General features: G+C 41.1%; 2 protein-coding genes across 3 annotated transcripts; both read left to right on the forward strand.

Annotated features, from left to right (window-relative positions):
- Nucleotides 1-447: 447 nt before the first annotated feature.
- Nucleotides 448-6,188, forward strand: LOC306933819 (uncharacterized protein). Of its 2 annotated transcripts, none has more exons than XM_079516145.1 (5): nt 448-791; nt 1,474-1,637; nt 3,303-3,545; nt 3,962-4,168; nt 4,788-6,188. In XM_079516145.1, exons 1-5 carry the CDS (start codon nt 523-525, stop codon nt 4,985-4,987), a joined length of 1,083 nt encoding a protein of 360 aa, XP_079372271.1. In that variant the 5' UTR covers nt 448-522; the 3' UTR covers nt 4,988-6,188. The 2 variants fall into 2 exon arrangements, with proteins under 2 accessions (XP_079372271.1, XP_079372272.1); XM_079516146.1 differs by having other exon boundaries at nt 3,965-4,168.
- A 176-nt stretch (nt 6,189-6,364) lies between these two features.
- Nucleotides 6,365-11,232, forward strand: LOC306934120 (uncharacterized protein). The gene is made up of 2 exons (XM_079516600.1): nt 6,365-6,517; nt 9,116-11,232. Exon 2 carries the CDS (start codon nt 9,220-9,222, stop codon nt 9,835-9,837), a length of 618 nt encoding a protein of 205 aa, XP_079372726.1. The 5' UTR covers nt 6,365-6,517; nt 9,116-9,219; the 3' UTR covers nt 9,838-11,232.
- The last annotated feature ends 495 nt before the right edge of the window (nt 11,233-11,727 follow it).

The raw sequence follows: 11,727 nt of genomic DNA on the forward strand, positions 1-11,727 counted from the left end.
TAAACATTTGACAATTAAGGTCTAATAGTTACGCAATTTGCTACAAAACCTGTATATCCATTATCCAGTCATTGTGGGTCTTAAACAAGAAGTTGAAAGATACATTTAAGTATGTGATGTGATGAGGTCATCACATTTGGGCAAGTGGCTATGGCCGTTTTTAGTGTGCGAGTGTTTTTCGTGCAAGAAATATAATGCTTGGAATGTTCAGAATCATGAATAACCCCTAGTTTGACATGCTACTTAAAGCACAATTCAAATGTTCAACCCCTGAATTTACCATGATCCAAATTTTGTATTATAATCAATTTTTAATATCTTATTTGGATGATCATAAAAAAACATTGAACGATTACTATTGCAATTTATTTTGGGTCACGCCTCTTTTAGCTTAGATTGACTGGCCTACTAGATTCGTTTTGTCTGAGTTGGGTAATGGGTATTAGGCGAACGCACTTTGTTTGTCCTAGTACACGTCCCGTTACTGCCGCACTGTTGCTGCACATTAGTCAACAAAACATCATGGCAGCATTAAATAATTTAGCTTGTAACTGTAACGCACGGAGCGGCGTTATTGTTTCGCTTGCAGCATGTTCCATTTATTTATTCTATAAGCACATTTACTGCGCTCATAAACTGCTAAAACGTAATGTGTACAACAGTCAAACGCTTCCAAGCTCGGTGTATCTCGTCATCAAGTACTTGACCATGGCCACTTGTAGGAGGAGGGCTGGTCTCTTGTACACAAGGAGTGGAATGTGTGAAGTTGTTTACACTGTCCTCAACTGTAGGTACGTACTTGAACTTCTAATGAGCTTTTCTTTTTGTTGCATTCGGATGGATACAGGTGGGCAGTCAGTGGGACATCTAGGATTCTTGGCAGTTGGCACAGCCGCACAGGGCATCTCGATGTAAAAATAATAATAAAAAAATGTTTTTAAGTAATGTAAACTTTACATTATGTGAATTAGAGGTTCTCATTGGAGCTAGATGTGGATTAGCTCGGTCCATAGCCCCTTTTGATTGATTGATTGATTGAAGTATTTATTAACAGTTTGCAGAATTACAGTACATTTCACAACTCAATACAAAAACTGTTAACTGTGAGTGGACGACACCATTAAAGCATTACACTTGTTTACAATAGGGCCCACCGTTTTCAAGGCAGAATTAAGCATTAGACCTATGGACCAGATAGATGTGGATTAATGTGGATTATGGACTAGTCTGTACATCATTATCAGACTTGTTATATAAGCATGTTTTAATCATGTATACTTTAATTAAAAACATTTTTTCCTTTTGGGAAAAAAAATGCCAATTTGAGGTGCCCACTCTTCCTTGGTTGTGTGATCCCCACACCTATACTACCATTCAGATTATTGGCTACCTACCTTGTGCAAACTTGCATTTTCTGCACGTTATGTTCTGTCAAACCTAAAAATGAACTACATCCTACTCCAAATTTTCAAGGCTTGAGATTGGGCAGCTGAGGCGGTGGTGTGATGCAGCAGGCTATGGCTGGGACTACCCCGACAGTGAATACAGAGACATCCCACTGTGCTTCCCTGAAGCTCTCTGTCAGCGCCTGCTGCTCATGGTCCTCTGTGACGACAACTTCAGGTTGAGTCCAACAGGTAAAAGATAGTGCCTACTGCAGGGGCTTCTCAAAGTGGGTGCTGCTGTGAGTCTGCGACACAAGTCCAGGGGTGCCTCAGTAATATTTGGACTTCATCAATATCACTTCAGTTTAACCACTTAGACCATTAGACCCGGGCTCCCCCAGAGTTAGTGTCGAAGTGTCCTTGAGCAAGTCACTGAACCCCTAATTGCTCCTGATGTGCTGGTTGGTGCCTTGCATGGTTTCAGCCACCATCAGTGTATGAATGTGTGCGTGAATGGGTGAATGTAATGCACATTCTATCTAAAGCGCCTTGGATAAAGGCGCTATATAAATGCACCATTTACCATTTTACCCTCTATACTTCTTTTTCGATTTACAGTAGCCTACACCAAATCTCCTTGTCAAAAACAGACAAATCTACAAGCTCACACAAAGATCTACATTGGTGAATGTTCCCCCCCAGAATAGGGATGCTGGGGTTCAAGGAATGAAATGACTAGTATAAAGTTATTTTCAAGCAGTCCTAATGGGAACTAGAAAAAGTGCCCTTCTGGGCACAGGTCTCCACCAGGAGGATAGGACTGTGTGAGATGTTTGGCAAAATGTTTAGGATTAATATAAACATGTTTTTGAGGCATTTTGTTCCAAAAATGTGTTTTGCAAAAATCAACCTGTTGGTGGCGCTATAACAGGCCAATGTGAAAAGGGTGGGATATATTCCTCAGCCTAGTAAGAAAATGTGTGAAAGATTTCACGTAAATTGCATGCTGCGTTCATGATTTGAGGGGTCCCATAGTTATGACGTGCAGCAAGACGTCATTATATAGCGACCATCATGATTGAAAACACTTGACAACAATCAGTGTCACTGTCAGTCTAATAAGTGTCAGCACAATAAATGTCAGAACATCAATGTCCGCACATTAAAATCTACATCATAACAGTTGTGTCCATACAGTTTCAAATACAGGGGTATCAAAACGACTGGGAGTTTTGTAGAAAATAAAAATAAAAAGACAGAATTCCCTAAAACACCAGAAAAAAGTTGTGAACAGGAAGGAAACCTTTTTAGAGAAAAGGGGAAAAGTCTATTTCGTCATTGAGACCTGGGAAGTTTGTGGCTTTCAGGGTTATAATCCAGAAGGTTTCTCTCTGAAGCAACTGCTTTAATCTATCACTGCCTCTCACAGTTTTAGGGATGAGTCCTAATGGGAACTGATCGTTTTCTTTGTAACATAATGTATCTTAGTTGGAAAGATTTATATGTAATATGTATGGTAATATGACATAAATGAAAGGTGCTATAAAGTAACAATGTCTATAAAGTAACAATGTCATTCAGGCAGGGCCGGTCCTGAGCAATCTGGCACTGGGGAAGCATTACACTTGTTTACAACAGGGTCCACCCTTTTCAATTAATCCGAAAATGACCTGATGATCTGAGACAACGACTGGTCTACTGTACTGAACCATACCACCTGCTTACTTAATGTAATTGTAAATATGAGCTGGAACACAATATGCACTGTCAAGTGCATATTGTGTTGTTCTTGTGCCTGGTAGTTCTCGGTGTACCAAAATCTTGAGGCAAATTTGAAACTTTGCATATACTGTATGGGCAACAATGAAAGCTTCTTTTGTATTGTTTTTCCCCCATTCTATGTCATTGATTAACTAGGTCTAATCCGTGTGCGCCAGAGCTTGAAAACCCTGCAGCCAATTGACGAACTGAAGAAGGGTCCGTTCACGCTGCAGGTCCGAGTCCTGGGGTACCAAGTGGTCGACGGCGGTGTGGAGGTAGACGTCTTCCTCTCTGCCTCCTCCCGCTCCGGTCAGCCAGTGTGGGAGAGCGTAGTGACACTTCTGTCCACAGACAAGCTCCACAAAGACACCAGACCTTTGCTGAAGGAGGACAGTGAGAGTGAGTTATATTCAGCGCAGAATTGTAGGATTGTTATAAACAATTAGTTGTTACTTTAGAATAGAAATGAACCCATTAAGACCTGAGTCCGATTCTAAAACCGTATTCTGCTAAACTTATGTTGCTATGTCAGTGGTTCTCAAACTATTTCATTCAAGGACCCCCAACATTATATGTATTTGGCCGCCGACCCCCATCTCAAAATATTTCGTAAAATAGAGGCTATTTTTGCTATTTTCGCAAATTGTGAACATTTGGGAAAATTATTGCAATTTATTATGTTCATGTCCTACAGGATAATGGCAAGACCAAAATAGAAATGCCAGCTTCAAAGTAGATTCAATCATGTAGGGCTAAGAAAGAGCAAGTAAGGTATATATTTTTCTGTCTGCTCATGTCTCTCTTTGTTTTGACAGAAGAATGGCCTGACTCAGGCAATGTAAAGACTAGGGTACAGATGAGAGTGCCTGGGACAGCAGGGCTGACATGTGTCTGGTCCTTCCTCGACGACCTCCCAAACTACCTCCTCACAATACCAGCCAGACTCTTCGGCTACAGATGCTGGAGCTCTCCCAGTGTCTGGATGCTGTCTGTCTGCCTGGCGGAAATAGAGAAACATAAAGGTACACCGTACACACACGCTTACCATTGTTTTGCAGATATCCTGGCCTGCACAGTTACTAGTGAATGCTCTTGTGCTGATTAGTGCAGGAATAATACTCCACACTAGGGAAGGGGCGATATGACAATTACATTTCACGATTATTGTGGCAAATATATCACTATAATGAAAATGCTTAAAACTTAAAATGCTACGCTAATGCCGTTGACCACCCCCAGCCCCAGCATCCATATTCTGGGGAAACATAAGCCAAAAATAGCAGATCTACAAGCTCACAACATGTTGCGTTGCAACATATTAAATATATGATGAGAACATATTCTGATATGTCCAAATGTTACATTTTATTTATTTTCTAAATGGATGTTATACATTTCCCTCCCCTATCATCATGTTGTTGTTGTGTCCATTGTCCAGACCTTTATTTTAATTAAGTTTAACACCTGTTTCCCTATAGTGTTTATAGTCTCCATGTACAGATTATTGCTTTTTTCTTCACATTATACTGTTGAGGATTGAGGATATTTGATGTATTGCCTTGTGTTTCCCTTGCTTACTGTAAATCCCTCTGGATTAAGACCGTCTGCTGAATGCCTAAATTGTTTAATTCATTTGATCAGGGACCGGAGCCATCAGAGCCCCCATCTTTGTCACAGCCCAGTTTAAGGAGCCCCTTTCAGTACCAGGCATGGTGGAGATCACTTTCTGGGGGACCACACCAGAGGAGGGCCTGTCTTCTTCCCAAGGAATAACTTTCCAAATGGAGCAACACAAAACCAGGTTACCTAACATGACGGGACTCATCAGTAGCGCTTCTTGAATAGTGTTTATCATTTTGTTCAGTTATATCAGAAGAAAACATTTTGCAAAGAGTTATTTCTGATTAATGAAAGATGAGTTTCAGGTTTCAGCTTTACTGTTAATTCCAGTATAGATCAGTAACTGGGCTTTACTGCTCGTGTTTCATTCCAATTAAATTGCACCATTGCATAATTAACAGTAAACACTGTTGCAATATAATACGTCTTTTTTATTATTAATATTATAATATGATATTCTGAATTCCATATAATCTGCTGTAAAATGCTGTGAATTGCAGATCACAAATACTGGGAAAATATATGACTTTGTCTAATTTGTTCCTTATGAATTGGTTTCTGTATTGTATATTCCATATGTCCTATGCTATGTCAAACAGTGTACTATAAGACAACGGCTGATGCAGACCGAGTCCTTACAGGGACTGGAGGCTTCTGAATATTTGATTCCTTTGATATTCCTGTTTTACAGCTTTCATGTATGTGAAAGTATTTTCTTCTGTATTATTTATTGTACTACAGTACATTCAGTGACATGGTGCTGAGAGAAGGGGCTCTTCATGCTTCCTTGCACAGAATCAGAAAGAGGAAGATGGCTCTAAATACGTCCTGCAACGTGCAACCTCCTATTGTCAACTCAAATCAAAACATCACATTTCATACACAATGCATTTCCCTAGACAGGAAATGTATATAGAAATGAGTTGAGGTGAACCTCAAATGACCCATTGTCAGCGTTCTGATACTGTAGATCCATGACTGACTGACCAGCAGGCTCTTTCTGCCTTGTTCCGCCCGGGTTCCACCTTATTGTTGTTTATGTTGAATTTGTTAAAACATTCAAAAACATTATTGATGCTGCACCCCGATATGTTCCTTTTTATTTGGAATAAGAATTCATTGAATACACTGAATATCCGTATGAAGCAACTGAAAAACCTGTTTATTTCAATGGTAGTGGATGGAGAGAAATTATTTTTGTCCAACCAAGAAACGGCAACCAATCGGTGAGAAGAGGGTCACAACCACGGGCGGGACTTGACAAAGGGTCAATTGGAGATGACATGCGTGCCCATATCTCTGAAAACACTTGAATGCAATTAGCAACCCCTTCCCCGATTTAGGGGCTGTCACCCAATTAAGCTTGCTGTATTGGTTTAGTGAGAGCGATCGGCATGAAGCATTCATGCATTCATTCATACTCCCTCGATACATCAATGTTGTGTTTGTGCATTGTGAGATGTAAGGACAGGAGGAACGGCTGGGAGGGAGGGAACACTTATTGGGTGTGGGGTAGCCTAGGTAGGGACTGAGTGGGCTTGGAACTGAAGTGAAAGAAAAGCGTCTCCGTCTGTGTAGAATCAATCCACATCATCGGAAAAGTCGAGCAGAGTTCCATCTCCTGAATTCATACGGCTGCTCGCTCTGTTGATCAGCCGTATCATGGGATCTACGTGACTACAAGCCTCCTCTTTTGATCAGCTGTATCATGGGATCTATGTGACTACAAACGTAGTAGGCGTCATCTATTGGTAAGCATTTTTCTCTGATATAATTCTGTGATATTGTTTGGAATATTATGAACACAAATTTGATACAATGACTTTTTTCAGTATGGTGGGTTGGAGCAGGAATATAATGGATAATAATAACTGACTGATTTTATTCTACTTTTTGTCAGACTACTGACTGACTACTTTATTCTACTTTGGTTTTTTTAAATCTGACCCGAACGAATAAATACGTTTTTTTCTTTTTGTGCATTTCTGAATTGCATGGTTCAGATTATCGCTACTTGGGAGTATATTACCAGAGGGTACCACAATGGGCCACACTTTGGCTAGATAAATTAAGATGGTTGTCGGATGCAATTAATGTAAGCTTGTGTTGAGGTGACAGATGCAAAAACAATAATCATGAACACCAACTCTTTACCTAGTTGTTAATTCAATGGCAGAATTTAACTAATGCCACAGTTTGATGTGATCATGAATATAGTACAGGAAAATGTGAATATCGATTGTCCAGATTAGAATAAATTCAATAGTTTATTTTTAAATCCAAGGGTCAGCTTAGACCAGCCTTCTCTGTAATTAAGTTCTGCCTCGATCACTATAAAAACCTGGTGTCAGTTTCGACACAATGACAAGATATGCACATACAGTAGTAACTTGCAAACCAAAAGCATTAATGCAACAACTGTGTTTAACCAGAATCCATTTTTCATCTATTGTTCCTCATCCATCACTGGTTCATCATGAGCGTACATTTGTGCCATTATTCATTCATGGGGGCCTGATTCTGTCATGCATAGCAGTTAGTCAAGTGGAACAGGGGTGTTACTACTGTAAATGGAATTACAGTCCTTCGAGGGCGTCTGAATTGGCAAATGTCTTCATTTTCATAAGTCATGATTCTAGTCCTCTGGTTTTCAAAAGTAGGGGTCACCCAGGGGAGCCAACTGGAAACAAGAGGTAATGGGAAAGAAAAACCAAAGTAAAACGGTAGTCAGTAGGTCCACAGTTGAGGAACAGTATAATCTTTTCATTGTGATGCAATTGACGTTACATGATTCGATATTATTGTTTTAAGATCTTGAATTTGTATTTTGTTTTAAACAAAATGTTTAAAATTATGTTTCTGCACAGCAGTAGTAAGAGCGAACTACTGTAGATCATGTTAAGAGTGGGGATGAGCATATCTGACGTGTCTTTGCTAAATTTAGAGTGAATGTTCCAATTTTCATTCATTCATGTAATTTTCAGTTGTGCGTGCGTGCGTGCGTGCTCGCTCGCTCGGTGCTCAGAGATGGAATGGGTGGAAGAGAGACTGAGCCTACTTCACTTTAGAAGACATCGTTTCTGCTCCTTTGGGATTTGCAGTTATTTTTTAAAGGAGCAGCTTGATTTATTTACGCTATTCTAAAAGGTAGACGCTAAAGGGCAGCATGTACTCTCTTCACTACACTGCAGTTTAAGTTGTTCTACAGAACACATTTGACCTGCAGCTTCTTTGTTGGTACAATGTTCAAATCATGTTTTTTTATAGGCCTACATTAAGATAAGATCTTTATTTGTCACTGTATGAGACGTACAACGAAACTTTGTTTAGTGCATCCATACAAACAAAAAACACTAATGGAGTAACACCGTCATAGTCAAGTCAAGTCATCACAGTCTGTTGTCAATATATTGTGAAAAGTCAGATGATTCTCTGATCCAAAACAACTGTCACAATGTGACGATAAATCATAGCTTAGTTTAAACCGCTTTCATGGGCATGGCGTTTTACAGGCACACATTTTCAAAACATTTCAAAATTTTTCACAATGAATAAAAATATATGTTCACACTGGAAAGCTTTGTGAGCTTGTAGTCGTAGATCTGTAATTCTTACCATCCTGCGACAAAATATAAAAAAAATAGGGCTATATACATCTCAATGAATTAGAATATTTTGTAAAAGTTCATTTTCTTCCGTAATATAATTCAAAAAGTGAAACTTTCATATATTCTCAATTCATTGTGCATAAAGTGAAGTATTTAAAACCTTTTTTTGTTTTAATCTTGATGATTATGGCGTACAGCTCATGAAAATCAAAAAATCCTATCTCAATGAATTAGAATATTTTACGAGACCACAAAAAGAGAAATGTCGACCATCTGAAATGTATGCAGTTAATACTTGGTCTGGGCTACTTTTGAACAAATCATTTCATCAATGGGGCGTGGCATGGAATTGGGCATGGCATGGAGGTGATCAGCCTGTGGCACTGTTGAGGTCTTATGGAAGCCCAGATTTGCTTTGATAACAGCCGTAGATTAATTAGTATTGTTCAGCCTTATTCGATTCCCGCTCGGGACGCTGTGGGTGCTGGCGGCGTGTTTCCTCCTGTGTGTGTGTGTGTGTGTGTGTGTGTGTGTGTGTGTGTGTGTGTGTGTGTGTGTGTGTGTGTGTGTGTGTGTGTGTGTGTGTGTGTGTGTGTGTGTGTGTGTGTGTGTGTGTGTGTGTGTGTGTGTGTGTGTGTGTGTGTGCGCGCACGCATTTTTTTCACTGGGTTAATCAACATACCATATTTTAACACAAAATATATGAAATAATGTTTTCTTTTTCTTTCTACCCTGATCAAGTTCAGCAGAACAGCAATGCATGGGTAACCAAGGAACGGGGAAGCCCATCAACCATCTACTTCTTCCCAGCAGGGGGCAGCAGAACGCAGGTCTACAATGACCTGATGTATCCACACAACACCTGCACCACCATGGAGCCTGGCTCACACACCATGCGGTACGAGGTTGGCAGTACAGGGAAGGCGTCTTGTGGGTCACACATGGCCTCTAATGGGAAAAGCCAGAGGGAGAACCTCATAGACCACCAGAACTCCACAAAGGACTCCTCGTGGATGCTGGACTCCGGCAGCCAGGCGTACTCTGGCCCAGAGGACACCTCCACCACGGACCCGCACGAGACCCTGACGGAAACCTCGACGCTGACCTTTGTAGACGCCCACACCATCAACGAGTCGGAGCAGGGGAGCCCCGTCCTTCTTCGGGGGACGTTGCTGGCGGAGGGAGGGGCCTCGGGGCTGCTTTACGTCAAGGAGTTTGTGCTGATCGACGACGAGGACGACGAGGACATGTCCCTGAGGGAGAAGACGGTGACGGACGTGTCGTCCACAATGGACGGGAAGGCGGCGGACCTGGTGTGCGGGAGGCTGTTCGGCGCCTATAGTGGCTCGCTGTCCGACTGTAGAGACGTAGAGACGTCCCCCATCGAGGCCCCTCCCACCAGAGAGGCGGGGGCCGTGCCCAGAAAACAACAGCGCTGCTGCTGTTTTTGTGCCATTCTATGACCCTCGGAGCAAAGATACTGTACATGAGACATGACTAGGGTCACTTGCTTCAGTCCTATATATCTGACTGTCCCACCACAGTCCTATATATCTGACTGTCCCACCACAGTCCTATATATCTGACTGTCCCACCACAGTCCTATATATCTGACTGTCCCACCACAGTCCTATATATCTGACTGTCCCACCACAGGATGCTTCAGTCCTATATATCTGACTGTCCCACCACAGGATGCTTCAGTCCTATATATCTGACTGTCCCACCACAGGATGTGATATAGTAGTCCTATATATCTGACTGTCCCACCACAGGATGGGATATAGTAGGATATATGATCCTATATATATTCAGTCCTATATATCTGACTGTCCCACCACAGTCCTATATATCTGACTGTCCCACCACAGGATGCTTCAGTCCTATATATCTGACTGTCCCACCACAGTCCTATATATCTGACTGTCCCACCACAGTCCTATATATCTGACTGTCCCACCACAGGATGTGATATAGTAGGATATATGATCGCTATAGTTCAAGAGCAATTATTCTTTACGAAAGAAGCTCAGACATTCAAGTCCATACTGTAAAAAAAAAAAAAAAAAGGATGGACCTTCCTTAAGGAAGGGACTGAACACAGAGATGGACAACTTACTACTGCATTAAGTGATTTATAGCATGATGCATTCCTGTTCTCTGGAGTGTGCAGTCCCTTTTTTACAGTTTATTTGCCTGACTCCTACAGGTTTATGTGCAGGAGTCCTCTTTGTGTGTGTGTGCGTGTGTGTGTGTGTGTGTGTGTGTGTGTGTGTGTGTGTGTGTGTGTGTGTGTGTGTGTGTGTGTGTGTGTGTGTGTGTGTGTGTGTGTGTGTGTGTGTGTGTGTGTGTGTGTGTGTGTGTGTGTGTGTGTGTGTGTGTGTGTGTGTGTGTATATATAATACATATACGACAATTCACCACAAAAGCACTAAACCTCCATTGTTTTGGACATGCTGTTTTCCATCATAAACAAAACAAAAAGGTTCAGTCTGTAAATCAGCTGGCATAAGCAATCATTTGTTGTCGAAGCACCTTTGTAAATGCCAGTGTGATTTCATGCTATAATGAGAATCTGTGCTCATATTGAAAATGAATTGTGTGTGTATAGGTGATGTGCTTAACTTTTTCTGACTTTTGGGAAAATCATTTTAAGTGTGTTCACGATACATTCTGCTGTAATATCGTTGCAATAGACCTTTTCCTCCAAGCCTCAGAGTTAGTCTTTTCTAACACATCTAAGTGATTGTTTTAATATTCTCACATTCAAAGGCTTACGACTTAAATTAGATTATTGTCAAGAAGACCTAAAACGTAAGACTTAAAAGTCTCCTGTAAAGTTTTGTTTAATGCTTGCATGTACCTTTATTACTATGATCTTAGTGAGGCTTTTGAATGACTTGGTGATAATGCAAAAAAATTAAATAATCATTTAATGAATTTACTAGGCTCCATACAATCTCAATTTGTACCCTTATCAGCCCCATGTGGCGTAATATCGGATAATAATTACCAGTACTGCTACTTGTAGTTCATATGCTCTGGGTATTATGCTGCTATTTCTGCCAAAGACCTTTGCAGCAGTCTTCTATCAGTCCCCTCCAGCAGGCGGTAGTGTGAGGTGGCGGTTCTGACAAAGACCCCAGTTGCTGCCCTAGTGGGCTGAGAGATAGCAGCCCACCACACTTATCTCCCCCTCCCAAACCAGTACAAACACACTGTCTGGTCCACTGGCAACTCAATATAGGATGTGGAGAGCTGTCTGTTTCTGGATTTTTATGAAGTAACGACGAGGAACCGAGCCAAATATACCAACTTGACCGTATTGACAGCATTTAATCGCTTTTTGAGAT

The sequence above is a fragment of the Electrona antarctica genome (genome assembly GCF_951216825.1).
Source record: "Electrona antarctica genome assembly, chromosome: 12".
NCBI classification, from domain to species: domain Eukaryota; kingdom Metazoa; phylum Chordata; class Actinopteri; order Myctophiformes; family Myctophidae; genus Electrona; species Electrona antarctica.